Source organism: Tiliqua scincoides, chromosome 1 (genome assembly GCF_035046505.1).
Source record: "Tiliqua scincoides isolate rTilSci1 chromosome 1, rTilSci1.hap2, whole genome shotgun sequence".
NCBI classification, from domain to species: Eukaryota; Metazoa; Chordata; class Lepidosauria; order Squamata; family Scincidae; genus Tiliqua; species Tiliqua scincoides.
The window spans coordinates 64,052,062-64,066,748 of NC_089821.1; the positions used below are offsets into that span (position 1 = coordinate 64,052,062).

General features: G+C 42.9%; 1 protein-coding gene across 1 annotated transcript in view; it reads right to left on the minus strand.

Moving 5' to 3' along the window:
- Window positions 1–14,687, minus strand: part of MYRF (myelin regulatory factor) — a 64,373-nt gene that overhangs the window by 23,853 nt on the left and 25,833 nt on the right. The window contains exons 7-15 of the mRNA XM_066619786.1: window positions 14,014–14,090; window positions 13,397–13,507; window positions 11,458–11,548; window positions 10,387–10,452; window positions 6,248–6,448; window positions 4,979–5,087; window positions 3,527–3,636; window positions 1,601–1,761; window positions 919–991 (exon numbers count right to left, since the gene is read on the minus strand). Coding sequence (XP_066475883.1) covers window positions 919–991; window positions 1,601–1,761; window positions 3,527–3,636; window positions 4,979–5,087; window positions 6,248–6,448; window positions 10,387–10,452; window positions 11,458–11,548; window positions 13,397–13,507; window positions 14,014–14,090 — 999 coding nt within the window. The remainder of the gene's footprint in view (window positions 1–918; window positions 992–1,600; window positions 1,762–3,526; window positions 3,637–4,978; window positions 5,088–6,247; window positions 6,449–10,386; window positions 10,453–11,457; window positions 11,549–13,396; window positions 13,508–14,013; window positions 14,091–14,687) is intronic.

The following is a 14,687-nucleotide window of genomic DNA, read 5'->3' on the forward strand; positions in this document are numbered from 1 at the left end:
AGTCTGAGACCACTGACTTGGTCTCCACACATGCAGACTCATGTCTGTCTGTGTCTGAGTGTGCTTGCTTACTTTTTTCATGGCATGAAAGACCTTCATTCAGACCGAGTGAGCAGCAGGGAGGTTCCAGCCAGGAGGCAGGGAAGTGTTAATGTTTGCTTTCGCATCCGAGCGGGGGGGGGAGGGGGCTCTCTTGCTCATCTCTAAAGGAACTGATGATCACTGGATGAAGCATGGGCAGTCTAATTTGTTTATTTGGGTGAGAGAGGGCAGGAGGAGGAGCCCAAGGGCGCTCTTGCCTTGGAATTGGCTGAAGTCGCCCAGGGAAGGAGGAGGCAGGGAAGCGGGAATGGGAGGTTTGTAGCAATCTCACTTTCCAACCGCATGGCTGCTGTGAGCTCTGTTGTTACTTGGGAGGACATAGCCCCACTGAATGACTGATACAAACAGGATTACTTATGAGTAGAGTCGCAAAGGATTGGTTTGAACTGGTAAGCCTCACAGCTGCTAAACATGACCCTCCTCCCTCTTGCCGCCTCTGCCCCCACTTCCATACAGTCAAGCCCACCCCACCATGTTTACAGATGGGATTGGGACAGGAGGGGAGTGTTTAAAGAGAACTCCCCCAAACACACACACCCAGACAGCAGTTCCATTTTCCCCATGGAATTATGGCTTGTTTTTTAAAGGGAAAGACTTGTGACTAAAGTCTTTTTGAGACATGAAAATGCTCCAGGAGACTTGGAAAGTTCCCCCATTATGACTTGTTTTCAAATCAAGTCACAGGGGGCAGAGATTCGTGACTCAACTCTAGTCAAGCTGTACCTGATATGCCCATTCCTGACCAGAACAGCTTCTCACCCCTCCCACACATATAACACAGACAGCAAACCTGCCATGCTTTCACAATCCTCTTACCTTGTTGGGCAACTTTGGGGGTCTCTGTTTATGTGGAATGCTTCCAGCACGACTGAACTGACTCCCTGCTTGACTGCAACAGAAAAAAAATTAAAAGGCATCCAGACCCAGCACTATTGCCACATCTCATTTCAATTCCTTTCTCTCCCTCACTGTTCCAGTATTTTACTTATTTTTCACAATTTTATCCCGCTCTTCCTCCAAGGAATTCAGTGTATTGTATATGGTTCCTTCCCCACTTCACTACCCTGTAAAAGTAGGTTAGACTGAAAGATAGTGACTGGCCCGAGGTTGCCCAACAAGCTTCATGGCTGGGCAGGGATTTGAACCTATGTCTTTCAGGTCTAAGCCCAATGCTAGAAACACTACACTATCCTGGCTATCTACAATGGTAGCAGTCTTCAAACATCCTGCACAAACACATTACATTCTTACCAAAGAAGTGGACTTGGTTTTTAATTTTCTTTTCTCTCAATTTGCATAATTTCATCTTGTACATATATGTGCACCAACACATTTATTCTGCATTTGCCAAAATCTCAAACCCCTCTTTTTCTATGTGCAGCTAAGGGTTAAATCCCTCAAAAGGTGTGTTTACTCAGAGCTGAACGTTCCAAGTCACGACACCATGGAGAGGCAGGAGTAAAATTAATGTACTTTTTTGGAAAGGTCTCTGTAGTACCTGAATGCTCCAGAGCTCCCAGTCGATTTCATGCTGTCCAATCGTTTGAGCTTGGCAAGTTTATGACTCCACCGCTCCAGTTCATCAATCCGGGTCTCCAGGTTATCCGTCAGTTTGCAAAGCTCCTTCACAGCCCCTACATTTTCCATGAAAATGCGCTCCTGCCATGGGTAATATCAAGATTCACTTTCATATTTTTCTTGGGCATGTTCAATTCAAGCCCTTATGGTGTGACTTCATTTCCATATGATGATGTAATTTTTTGTACAAACCCCGATGTGGGGACAAAAAAAAAATGATGGGGACACTGGTTGAAAACTAGTGACTTCTTCATTGTAGAAAACTAATTTTGGCATGCAGGAACTTTTGCATAAAACTCCTCAAACAAAAAGTGATATGGCCAAGTCACAGAGTTGAGACTTTACCGTGGCACACCACAACTTTGGGACAGTATCACAGGGGCATGCACAAGCACATCAGCAAAGAAGGTGGTTCAGCCTAAAATGACTCCCCCTGCCCTCTTCAATTGTACTTGGAATTTGTCACATTCACAGATTTCAAAAATGAAACTAGTAATCTGCGCAAATACTCATCATGTAAGTTCAATGCAATTAGTATGTGACACCTTTCTCCCCCAAGCCATCCTCCAAATGCTATCCTTTCTATCCTAGAAAGACTGCTCTATGACAGGAACAAAACATTTATGCATCACCTAATTTAGAAGATGATGTCCAACATACTTATCACACCCCACCACATCCTAGCCTAATGGTCAGTGCCAGCTCAAGTAGCATGCCAAATACTACCTGGTTATGTACCACCATCTGCTCCTCCCACTCTCCAATGTTCTAGCTCAGCACTTGTGAGGGCATATAAAGAAACATTTTAGATTCTTACTTAGTAGCTCTAGAGTCGTCGTCCCCAAAATGGTCTAGTAAGCCTTGAACTCAAGTCCCTTTTCAAAATAACATAGTTTAACTGGACATTTGATCCAGTTTGAGATAAAACAGTACAGAAATTTTAGGCTCAGGTTAAGTTCAAGGTTACTGTAAACAAAAACAGCAACATCAAAACACTCTCTGAATTGGCTTTGGGTTCCAATTTGCACTGAGGTGTACTTAACTACTTTAAACTGCAGATTAAGATCTCAGAAGCTAAGCAGGGTCAGGCCTGGTTAGTACTTGGATGGGAGACCGCCTGGGAATACTGGGTGCTGTAGGTTTATACCATAGTCTTTCGAGACTGAAGGTTGCCAACCAAGTACAGTTTAAAAAGTACTTTTAGCTACACTTTTGTAAAGATATTGGAACCACCTTCTGTAACAGTGTTTTCAGTATGATAACAAATAATGAATTATTTAAATAAGGAACGCTCCATGTTTTTAAAAAAGTTATTATTCTGACATCCAAGCCTATGCATTCCTACTCAGAAGTTAAGTCCCATTTTATCAGTAGGGCTTGCTCCCAGGTACATTTGGATAGGATTTCAGACACAGTAGTAAATAATCAATGGCAGTAAATAGTCCAAATACTAAATAGTCCAAACTACTTTTTACATAGTAGTTGCAATTAGCATTCAACTAGATGAAATATAGTTTTAACTATTCCCCATCACTGTTAGTTTGGCTTGACTCTCTCTAATATATTCAAATACAATAAACACACAACTTTATAGCTCCCCCAACAGCAGATCAAGTATCTACTCATATAACTGAAATCTCCATGAACAGCAGCGCTAAGGAAAAATCAGCAAGATGTTATCTGCAAACATTTCAGAAAACAAGTTTCAGATTTTATTGTTATGAATATTATTCCCTTACAACTTTACATTGAATAGCAAAGCATACCCAGGGACTCTGCAGTCCTCATCAATCCTTCTCATACCCTTTTCTGACTGTCAACTTCATAGGAATCTATACCTACTCACCTTATTCACCACTAGGAAGTTCTCTATGGTCTTCCCACTGGTGAAGACCATGTCCCCAGTTTCTTTCACTGCTTCTGGTAGAATCTCCTTTACCTCCTGAGCAATGACACCTGCACAGAAATGGCAACGCACTTCATAACTGCCCTGGACCAAAAATATTAATGCCACCTTAGAAGCTTAGATAATGCTTGTTGGGTAGTTCTTCCTTAGGATGATTCATGTATGAACTTTGCAAACTAAAAGTGTAATCCCAAGATTCATGTTATTTTAGAGACTGTTCCTATCAGCAACCCTAGGAATAGAGTTTAATGGTTTTGCACAAGACCAGCCAATAAGAAAACTCACTGGAAAAATAGCAGATATGTGCAAGGAGCAGCTTCTCCTTCAGAAACTCTTGTGCCAAACCCACAAACTGCTTTTACAACTCAAATGAATTTTAGCATTAGTTCAGGGTGTACTCTGAAGCAGCTAGCATGGTATCAGTGTAGAATAATTTTGGTGAATTGCGTGAGTCTTGAAATTTCACCTGGGATGCGGAAACCAAGGAAAGGAGCCAATGAGAGCAACTCCACACTTTATGTTGCAAATACATGTACACCTGTGTGTGATGACATAATCCCTCTTTTAGGCACCCATGTTCCCAGACTTGTGTACATGTGTTAAAAGTATGAGTCACACAGTCATACTTTATAAATCTTTTCAATGGTGCCCATCCCAATTGTGAAACTCTCTCCCCCATGAAGTCAGAATGGTTCCTACACTCCCTGCTTTGAAGCAGACAGTGAAGACTTTTTTGTTTGGCCTTATCTCGATTTTTGTTTCACCTCTCTGTCTGCTGCATCTGTTTTAAATTAGATTTTTTGTTTTATGCAAATGGTAAGCTTCCTTGATGACTCTTTAAATGGCGTGGAATCCCCACCAATATATATTTTAATAAATAATATTAACAAAATAAACACCATACTCTTGCTGAGAAAAATTAATGGGTTATGACAACCATGTTTGGCCTGTAAAGCATGCCACCTCCTTAGTGAAGGTTCATTACTAAGGTTGGTTCTCCCATCATGATTCAATGATATGGGATCAAGAAAGACCAGTGTAGTCCCCAAACCTTGCAACACCTGGGCCTTTCAGTGACCTAGCTATCAAAACTATCCTTAATCCAAGCTGTGTCCTCAAACAGGTGGCTATAGGTGTGATACAATTCATAACCTGATAATCAACACCCAGAGGACACATGCCATATTATGTGAACTTAATTACACCTGAGTTTGTTGCAGAGTGGGCTAGGAAAACACCATAAAGATGCCTCCAGAATGGGACAGCAAGGAGCACGTTGGCTGGGTCATAGAGTGAAATCAGTGTACTTTGGCTAAGGTGGATACTGATGTTTTGCTAGCATTAAAATGTTTGAACAATAACAGAGCTGTGAGGTCAGTGTAGGGGCTGTACCTGTTTCAGATGTGGTCTCAAGGCCTATGGTGGCAGCGAACTCTGGCTTGTAATTATAGTGCACCAGCCTCATACGGGAGATTCTCTTGAGCTGTTCTGTGGTGTCTACCTGAAACCAGAGAAAAGATCCACAAAAGTCTGTAAGTGACTCTGGCTCCCAAATACCTGTAGCCACAATGCACTTGAAGGCAGAGCACATCCTCACAGGAATTAAAAAGAGATAATAAGGGAACCACACAGCTCAGCTCAGCATTGGTGTAATATCTGCACTCTGGACAAGATAAGCAGGGAGACATCCTATGTAGGGGCCATCCTAAGTAGGGGGACAATATTCAGCCTTGTGGTACAGAAAGGAGCTCTGCTTTTACAGGTGCTAAGGGCCAAACAAGCCTGACACTGAAAGCATTATCATGTAGTTAGACACTTGCCTTCACTCACAAGCAAGCAGTCATGCAGGGCCATGATTTGGATCAGAGTCACAGCATGCAGGTAAGGGATGCTTAACCCCATAATGGAACTTTTAGAGAAAAAGCCACTTGCTGAGGATGGGGAGAGCACAAAATTGGCTTAACTTTTCGGTAAGAAAACAACACATAAGTAAAGGATTAAATGCCCTATCCTCCATACCTTGGCCCCAATCCAAACCATGGTCACATATCACTGTATGTGCAAGTTAAGCCAAGCCTCTTCCTACATAATGATGCACTTAATGCCATAAGTAGCCTAGCCCTTTGGCACAACTCATAAACCATATTGAATAATGGAGATTTGATTCACTTCAAATGGCATGTAGAGAAACAAAGCTCTATTTACTGTTACATCTTGGCTGGATCATGATCTGTGCATGCTGATGGATTCAGGCAAGCATGAATATTATATTGCAGTTGAGAATGCCTTGACTCTCAGAAGGTACATAAGCAAGCTCCCAGAGGTGCCGGACAGCCCAATCCTAACTCCCCACATGGCAATGCCCAATGTATCCTGTGAGGGAGTTTCAGCCTACAGAGGCCTCCTTGGCGGAAGGGAACATTTATTCCCTGCTGATTCCTCCTAAATTTTGGACTACTAAACTTCTTGGGTATAGAAGGTTTGCTACTCCATGTGCTAGACTGTATGTTAGAGAAGATGGTCTGCCTCCCTGGAGTTCTCTGTCTGGCTAGCAATGAATGGTTCACAGAAGATACCCTTCTCATGAGAGTCTAGTCCAATGATAAAACCTGAAAGGACTCTTGTGAATACTGATGAAGGCTTGTTAAGCCAGGCTCTCACCTCTTGGATGTCATTTTTCACTCGAATGTCAGACGGATGCATAAGGGACCCCATGACTTTCACATTGCCGTGGACAACCAAGGCTTCATCAGGGCGGTCTGTGTTGATGCCAACTCGGCCATGGTGAAAGACAGTGTCCGGTAGCTGAGCACGCTGCCAGAGAACATCGCTGTCACTCTCAAACTGACCTGGGTTAGAGGCCTGAAAAAGGAGGCCCAAAGAAGACAATCAAATATTATTGGTAACAGAGAATTAAAAAGGTGGGGGGGGGGGAGATCTGGAGAAAAGAGACTGATGCATCTAGCTTGTGACTAAGTGCAAGGTAGAATTAGCTCCTCTTAAAGAAGACAGGAAACAACTGTTCATTTACATGCTAATTTAAACTAGAAAAAAAGGTTTTCCACTAACTGACAATGATGCTGAGCAAGAACACAAAAACAAACCTACGGTCAGTGAATAATTGAACACAAATACAAACACATGAAATAAAAGTACCCAAACTATCAAGGCAGTAATAAACTTATTAAGTGGCAATCCTATTACAAGGGGCCTCCATAGTATGCTTATGAGTCCCACACCTCTTCAGGTAAATTATACTATACCGTTCAGGCAATTGTGGCCAGATGCAGCGACACTCAGCCTGCCTTTATGTAGAGATGTAAATTATACGGATGCCTTATAATGGGAATCCCACTTTGTGCAATGCTTATGATTATCAGCATGGATAAGAACATACTGTTCTTTGTCCATGTTAGGAGGCAGTGATACAACTCCATCAAAACGCATATTGCAGCGTAGCTGTATCTTTAGTCTAAAAGTATTTTGTTTATGACATGGGAAGGCTGTCTGATCCAGTTTGCCAATGAAGCACAAGGAGTCTTGGTTTTGTGTCAGTCCATGTTTATAGACTCACTGAGATAAGCGTCTTTTACCAGCCCATAACAGACAGGTTATGTTGCAAGCAAACTTTTTCTCTCTCAAGAGAGGTAATTGTCCCAAGAGATAGTTCAGAAACTGACACATGTAACCTTCAGGAGGGTGAGGTAAACATCCAATGATCTAACCAAGGCAAAGGAAAGTGGTCAATCTCTAAAAAATGTTTGTGGGTTCACTATTGCTGACCTAGAATCTCCTGGCTGCTGATCCCAGATGTGTTCTGACTCCCAGTGGTGAGAAAAGGTATTATTGCATATGGGCTCACTCCAGAAGTCTGTACGAAAAGCACCACTTTATGAAAGTAATCAGTAAGAAGAATTGCCCTGAAGAAAGGTTTTACACCCAATACACTGTGCTTTATCAGTTTATTGCAACAAATTCTTTCTTAGCATCTGCTGAGGTTGTCCCTTTTCTAGGTTTCTTAGAGACACTGGTGTAGAGAATAAAGTGTTAGCTTCTGATCAGAAAATGTTGTTTCAGTTTCCTGTTCTGTGAATTATCATGGGCTAAGTCACTATCTTAGCCTGCAACAGCCTAACTTACCTCACAGGACTGGTGGGAAGATAGAGAGTGGGATTATGCATGCCATCCTGAGCCTCTTGGAGGAAGAGCAGGATTTTTTAAAATCACTCTTTCAAGCTGACCTCTCCCGCCAAGGCTGGGCCCAGAGTTAAATTCACCTTCTGTCCACACATTGTCCCCTCAGAAGTCATGGCATTGTGGCCAGCTGAACTGAGGGAGACAGCCACTGAGATGCCACACAGACTTTAGAAAGTGGAAGTCATACAGTTAGGCCAAGCAGAGCAACAGGAAAGAGAGAGAATAATTTTGTTCCCTGTACCCGTGGGTATGTGACCCTGTACATGGCTTATAGAACATTTTTCTATTTAATGCTCAACTCTGCATGAAGTTATATAGAAAATCATGCTGTCATTTGGTGTTCATTAAGGTTAAGACTTTGTGGGAAGGCCAGTTATAAACAGGGCTGCATGTATTCTGGGATTCTATGCATGCGCACAAAATTTACAATGAAAGCAAAAATCAGGGTCCTGGGAATCAAAACTTTTTTTTTTTTAAACAAAAATGTTTCTAGTCTTTATGAATTGACAGTATATGGGCAACGTCTAGTTCAGGGGTCTCCAAACCCCGGCCCAGGGGCCAGATGCGGCCCACGGCGAGCTTCTATCTGGCCCGCGGCCAGCCTCTTGTCCCCTGAGAGCCTCTGGCCCACTTGGTCAAACATGACTGGAACTGTGCTCTGGTTGCATCTGGAGGGTGTTCTAAAGGCCAGAGAGGTTGACTGAATGAACCCATTCATTCATTTATTCACTCATCTAAGTTCCATCTCTTATTTATATAAATTTTATATTTAAGTTTTTTTTCCGGCCCCCAACACCGTGCCAGATATTTGATGCAGATATTTGATGCAGATATCTGGCCAAAAAGTTTGGAGACCCCTGGTCTAGTTAAATGTCCAAAGTTACAAAGGGGCTCAGTAATATTTCCAGGGAACTTTGAAGTCTTGCAAAACTCTGGGTTTCTCTCCAGACTAGAAGAATCAATACTGGACAAAACTGACAATTCTATGCAAGGGTTTCAGATTTCTTTTTCTTAGTAAATAGTAATTTATCCTAAGTCTAATGAATTAGACCAGTGTTTCTTAAACTGTGAGTCAGGACTCACTAGGTGGGTTGCGAGCCAATTTCAGGTGGGTTCCCATTCGTTTCAATATTTTATTTTTAATATATTAGACTTGATGTTACCATGGTCTACAACTGCATTTGGGGAATATTACAGATCTGACCTGCTCCGGTCAGGCTACTTTTAACAGGCTACCATGTACATGCTTTCAACAATGATAGTAAATGGGACTTACTCCTGGGTAAGTGCGGGTAAGACTGCAGCCTAGGATTGTTAAAATTTTCCTACTTGATGATGTCACTTCCGGTCATGACATCACTGCCAGTGGGTCCTGACAGATTCTCAATCTAAAAAGTGGGTCCCAATGCTAAAAGTTCGAGAATCACTGAATTAGATTATTAACAGAAGCTATATTCTGTCACTCCCCCTTTAAAAGTACCCTGAGTGCCAACTGTCCTCAGAACTGCTTCCACCATCATCACGCAGAAAACTCACTGCATAATCCACAGGGCATATCCTGATGGCCCTAGTTTCAGGGATCTGTTGCACTGCATCCAGCCTCTGAGCCAGGTATGTGGCACCCTCAGGCATATGCTCTGTGGTCCCCATCTTTACATGCACATCTGTTCATCAGTCATCTTTCCACCCAGAACCTTAGCAGCTGATGGAGAGTCATGTATGATGTATGTATGATGATGGAGGAGCATGCCCAGGCACTGCTCCTCTTGACAATGGAAGCTTAGTGGGTAGTGACATGTATCAGGGCCTTTTCTGTGGGACACTCTGTACATGAAACTTCCTGCCAATAGTGATCAGGTCCCCTTCCCCAGTACCAGTATTCCAACAGGACCTGAAAATTTATTTGATTAGTCTTTGGGATTTGTTTTGTTTCTGTTGTATGTGGGTTTTGCAGCTTTAATTAATTTGTCCTATTGTTTTTATTCATTTATAGTTATTTTTTTCTTAAGAGAATCATTAGTTGCTTTTGGCACCTCCCTATCAGGTGGGGAAAGGTGGGACACATATACGTAAATCCCCAATTGAAATAAAGTCTATGTAACTGCATTTGCTTCCTCACATTCATGCCCATCCCCCTAAATTCTTTTCCTCCTTTTTCTATGTTGCCTTCTCCTGTATAAACTTTAGACTGTAAGTTCCTCAGGGCAGGATTATGCTGTCTTGCTTATAAGACTCTGTACATTGATGGTGCTGCACACTACCACTACTATAAATAATCGCAAGGCATCATGCATCAAAAAAGCATCCATTTGCCAAAAAAGAACATGGCATAGCATTGCTTCTCAACACATCCCACAATCACTATGGTGCTCACACTATTTGCACTGAAGATACACGTCAGCTGTGCATCTGATGTGCAACCAAACCACATATTTGTGCTAGTGCAGACATATCCTTAACCTTGCTGATAAGATTGTGGCTGCACCTAAGCCTTTTTCAGGGTAGAAGCATCTCTCATCTACCCTGCCCACCATTCCCAATGGCTCTGCAACAGAGCCCCCCACCTCCACCCCGGAGACTGCATAGTTCAGCGTGCTACTTACTTGTCTGCAGACTCCGGGGTCCCCGTCTGCCCTCTGTTTGTGTTTTAACCCCGAACCGGCCCTTTGCTAGAGGAAATGGACACAGCACTTAAAAAAGGCAGCAGGGCGGAGACAGCCAACCACAAAGTCACAGCCTACTGTCATCCTTATTTGCTAAGAACAACTGGCAGTACAAGAGCCATAAATGGCCTTGTCACATGCCCTTCCCCAAAGGATAAACTTTGTAAAGCCCAAGAAACAAATCCATAGATATGTTTGCTGAAAAGTCCACCCATTTCGGGTATTAGTTTCAGAACTGATATGTCAGGACCTGAACAATAACTTAGAAAGCAGATGGGGGAGGAATGATCTCACTCTCTATTAAGTTTATGCCTGATCATAATGTTCTTAGAAATCCCCCTCATTCAGTGGCTCCCAACATTCCCTTCCCAAGAGTCATAAGGTGTGTCTGCACAAGTGCAATCCTGTGGGTTGGTTTAACATCAGCAGTGTGCTGATGAGCATCTGATCTATGCGACTTAAGACAGTGGCACACGGTTACATGCTGATTTGCACTGAAATGATGGCATCCAGGCAGCAGAAGAGTGTTATCATTTAGGAGGTAGCAGGGCTGACATCTGCACAAGGTTGCCACCATGCCACACACCCCTACTTGCAACACTGCCTTCCTGTATTGCAGCAGAAGGTTCAGGAGCTGCCTTACATTCAACAGCCTTCAGCACCTTTCTCCAAAAATAAGCTCTTACCCCTGCCCATGTCTCTTTGCTGGAAATCTCTAAGCTCTGAAGCATGTGGACTTTCTTGCTGGTTGCTTACTGGCAAAACTCTTTTTTGTGCAGGGGGAAAAAGAAGGGAGAGCACAGAAAGCCAAGCTGGAAAATTGAGTCTGAGACTTGGGTAGGGGGTATGTGATGTGGACAGGAAAAAAGGACTGCAGGGAGTGCTGTACAATCAGAGCAGTTGGTGCTAGTTTTAGGGTATCAAAGAACCCCAGCAAAATCAAGCACAGAGCTATAGGTGCTTAGAATAGGAAGATGTCCTGTGAGTGAAAGGAAAGTGAGAGGGACTTACTCGAACAATGATGCGCTCAGAGATGTGGGCAGCCAGGGTGTAGTTCTGGCTCTGGGCATGCGCCTGCAAGGCCACCACCAACATGAAGTACCTGAAAACAAAACAAAGTATGCTGAGGACCAGGGGAAGGCAGAGTTCCACTGGGAACCCCGATACACAGAACATCACTTTTAAAAATGGTTTACATTTCCTAGTAAGAAAATAATGTACACTTTTCAAAATGACATACAGTAAACAGCTCAGGGGAAAAAAAGTCTCAATCACTTAGGCAACCCTGCTCAGATTCAAATTGTGTCCCCTTCCCCCACAAAGAGAGATGTTATTGAGTGGAAAGTTGCAATCCCAAAATATATTAACAGTTCTGAACATCATTTGATTTGAAAATCAACTGGGAGAAGGGGAAAGGCAGACCAAACAGCAGAATGGCAAAACTTTCCAATATCTGGGAAAAATTGATTTAATTGAAGTTATTTGAAGAGTAAGCCCCTCTCTGAGATAGCCCTTGGAGCCCTTGGCATACAGGGCCAGGGCCTTCTGCAGCAGGAGGCCTGGCACACCCCATCTTACAGCAGAAGCACCAGCGAGAATCTCTTCGAAAGCAGACCAAGCAGCAGCTTTAACCACTGCCTTCTGCTCTCCAGCTTCTGAAACTGGTTGAGTCCTGGGACTGACACCCTGAAAGCAGTACATATCTATGGCAATAATGTTATTTTTCTAAAACATGTAAAATATGGAAGGACTCAAAGCAAAAACTTTAAAATCTACTTTTTAATATCCAGTCTCTATTACAAGATCACATCTTAAGTATTAAACAGTGTATTTTACAGTCATTCTCGTTCCTTTGTCTTGAAGCTGAAACAGTGAGGATGGGCGATTGAGGGCCAGTCCTATCCAAATTTCCAGCACCGGTGCAACCGTAATGCAGCCCTGAGGTAAGGGAACAAACGTTCCCATACCTTGAGGAGGCTTCCAAGACTGCCTCCCCACTACAAGATGCAGTGCACGTCCCATTGGCAGAGCTGCACCACCACTGGAAAATTGGATAGGATTGGGCCCTGAGAAACAGTGGCCTTTTCCATATTGTTCTTTATAAGCAACATCTAAGACAAGCAGTCAGAGTGCACATAGCCTCTGTTCATAATCTGTCTGGCAAGTTAAATCTCGTGCTGGTTATTTATCATAAATGTCCACTTCTGCTCTAGAAGATGAATGATGTTCAGACAGACATGAGCTGTGCCAACAGCAGAGGCAGCTCACATTATTCTAAGCCTACTCCTCAAGTCCCTCTCCCTTTTCTCTTCCAAGACCCTAGATCAGAAAGCATTATAGTAGGACATGAAGTGTAAGAGAACTTATTTTAAATCAAATGTATATTTTAGGTAGTGTGAGATGCAAAGAGTTATTTAAGAGTCAAGAAGACAAAGAGGAACTTCATTTAGCAATAGTGTAACCATACAACATGCAGATTTCTTTTTCAATGAAACATTATGCACTCTAAGGGTCAAACAACTTGTTACGATGTAATACGGTTGTTTTTGTTTCTGTAAACAGTGTGTGGGGGTGAAGGGGGAAGATTAACTGAGACAAAATTCCAATTCCTCCCTCCACTACAATTCTGATCCCAATCACAGGCCTCCCATTTTTACTGGAAACAAACTTTCAGCTGAAGGTTCCCCCCCCCCCCCAATTAAAAACAACAACAACCTGTGAGTTCAGGGTCACAACGATGGCGGGGAAAAAGCACTACACCCCACCACCTCTACCATGTTCTTGACCTATTTCACATCTCTCCCCATAGTGCATGATTTATAAAAACAAAGCAAAAAGAGAGAGCCATGTTACATGCTAATCATAACATGCTGTTTGGCTCTGAGTAACAGCAACATGCAGATATACATGGCCTTCCTTCTCAGAGTGAGGACTGTATACCATTCCTTACCTCTGGTCAGGATTGGGCTTCCCCTTCTTCCTCATGTTATTAGCTGTGGTCTCACTGAAGTGCAACCGGCCCACCGTGACCTTTGTAACCTGCTCTGAAGGCAAATTGACCCTGAAGAGGAGAAAAGGTATCAGCACAGGAGAAACTCTGTCATTCAAATGGGGCAACCAAAGCCCATAAAAATCAGGGACCCAAGTGCTTCATGGTGGAGAAGGAAACAGCATTCAAGCACAGAAATCTAATGCAGGGGGCACCAAGTCTCATGGTTTCCCTGGACTTTAAAAACACAGCTGACCACTTAAATCTCACCAACTTTAATGAGACATCACTGCAATGTTCCATGCATTCAGCTTCATGCGCAACCACTTTTGCATTCAACTGGTTGTTCAGGGTTGTCTCATACACAAAGGAAGAGTTTATACAAGGAAGTTGTGCATGTTGTATGCACAACAGCCCCTTCGATGCTTCTTTTACTTGTCGCTTAACCTTCTCTGGATTGCACACAAATGTGTATGTGAAAAGGCGGCATACAGAAAAGCAGTATTACAAATAGTGTGTCTTGTTCTCCAACTCCAGTGCCTCATTCTCTTTCACACTGAAGCCTGGGCAATACTCACATGACAGGGTTAAAGGGCCGTTTGCTGCGGTCAGACTGTGACTGTTCTATGTTGATTGACTGATTCAAGGCCTCCAACTGGAAAGAAAAATCCAGAATCAATGTAAGGAGCATGCTCAGAATTTTATCATTGCTCATGCCCTATTCCTAAGTGCATGTATTCCCAAAGTATTCATATCTCCATCTTGAAACACTTCAGCTAGATGATTAGATATCCTGGTGTCTGGCACTCACTATGCACACTCTACTTCCATCCTTCTTCTCCAAGTGTCAGTCTCTAAGAGAAAGGGTATGAGTTCAGGAAGGCGGAGTTGTATACTGTACACAGCCTGAGTCACCCAGGGTCTTTTCTGCTTCCAAAAAGAAGCATGCTTACTTGTATTGCAGGTATACATCGTCTGATATTAGTTCACTTAGAAACACAATCATGAATAAATACACAGCTCTGTAAATATCCACACCAATTTAATACAACGGATTCACTATGACTACATTGTACTGGCAAGATAAGGACAATTCCTTTGCTTAAATCTGTTCTAGTGGCATCTGGTACTCTCAAAACAGGGAGAGGGGAGACACTAAAAGATTTCAGAAGGTGAATTTCACCAGATCTTCACTTTTGGGAGTACCAGCTGCTGCTACAACCATTCAGACTATAGGCTCAGTTCTACAGCT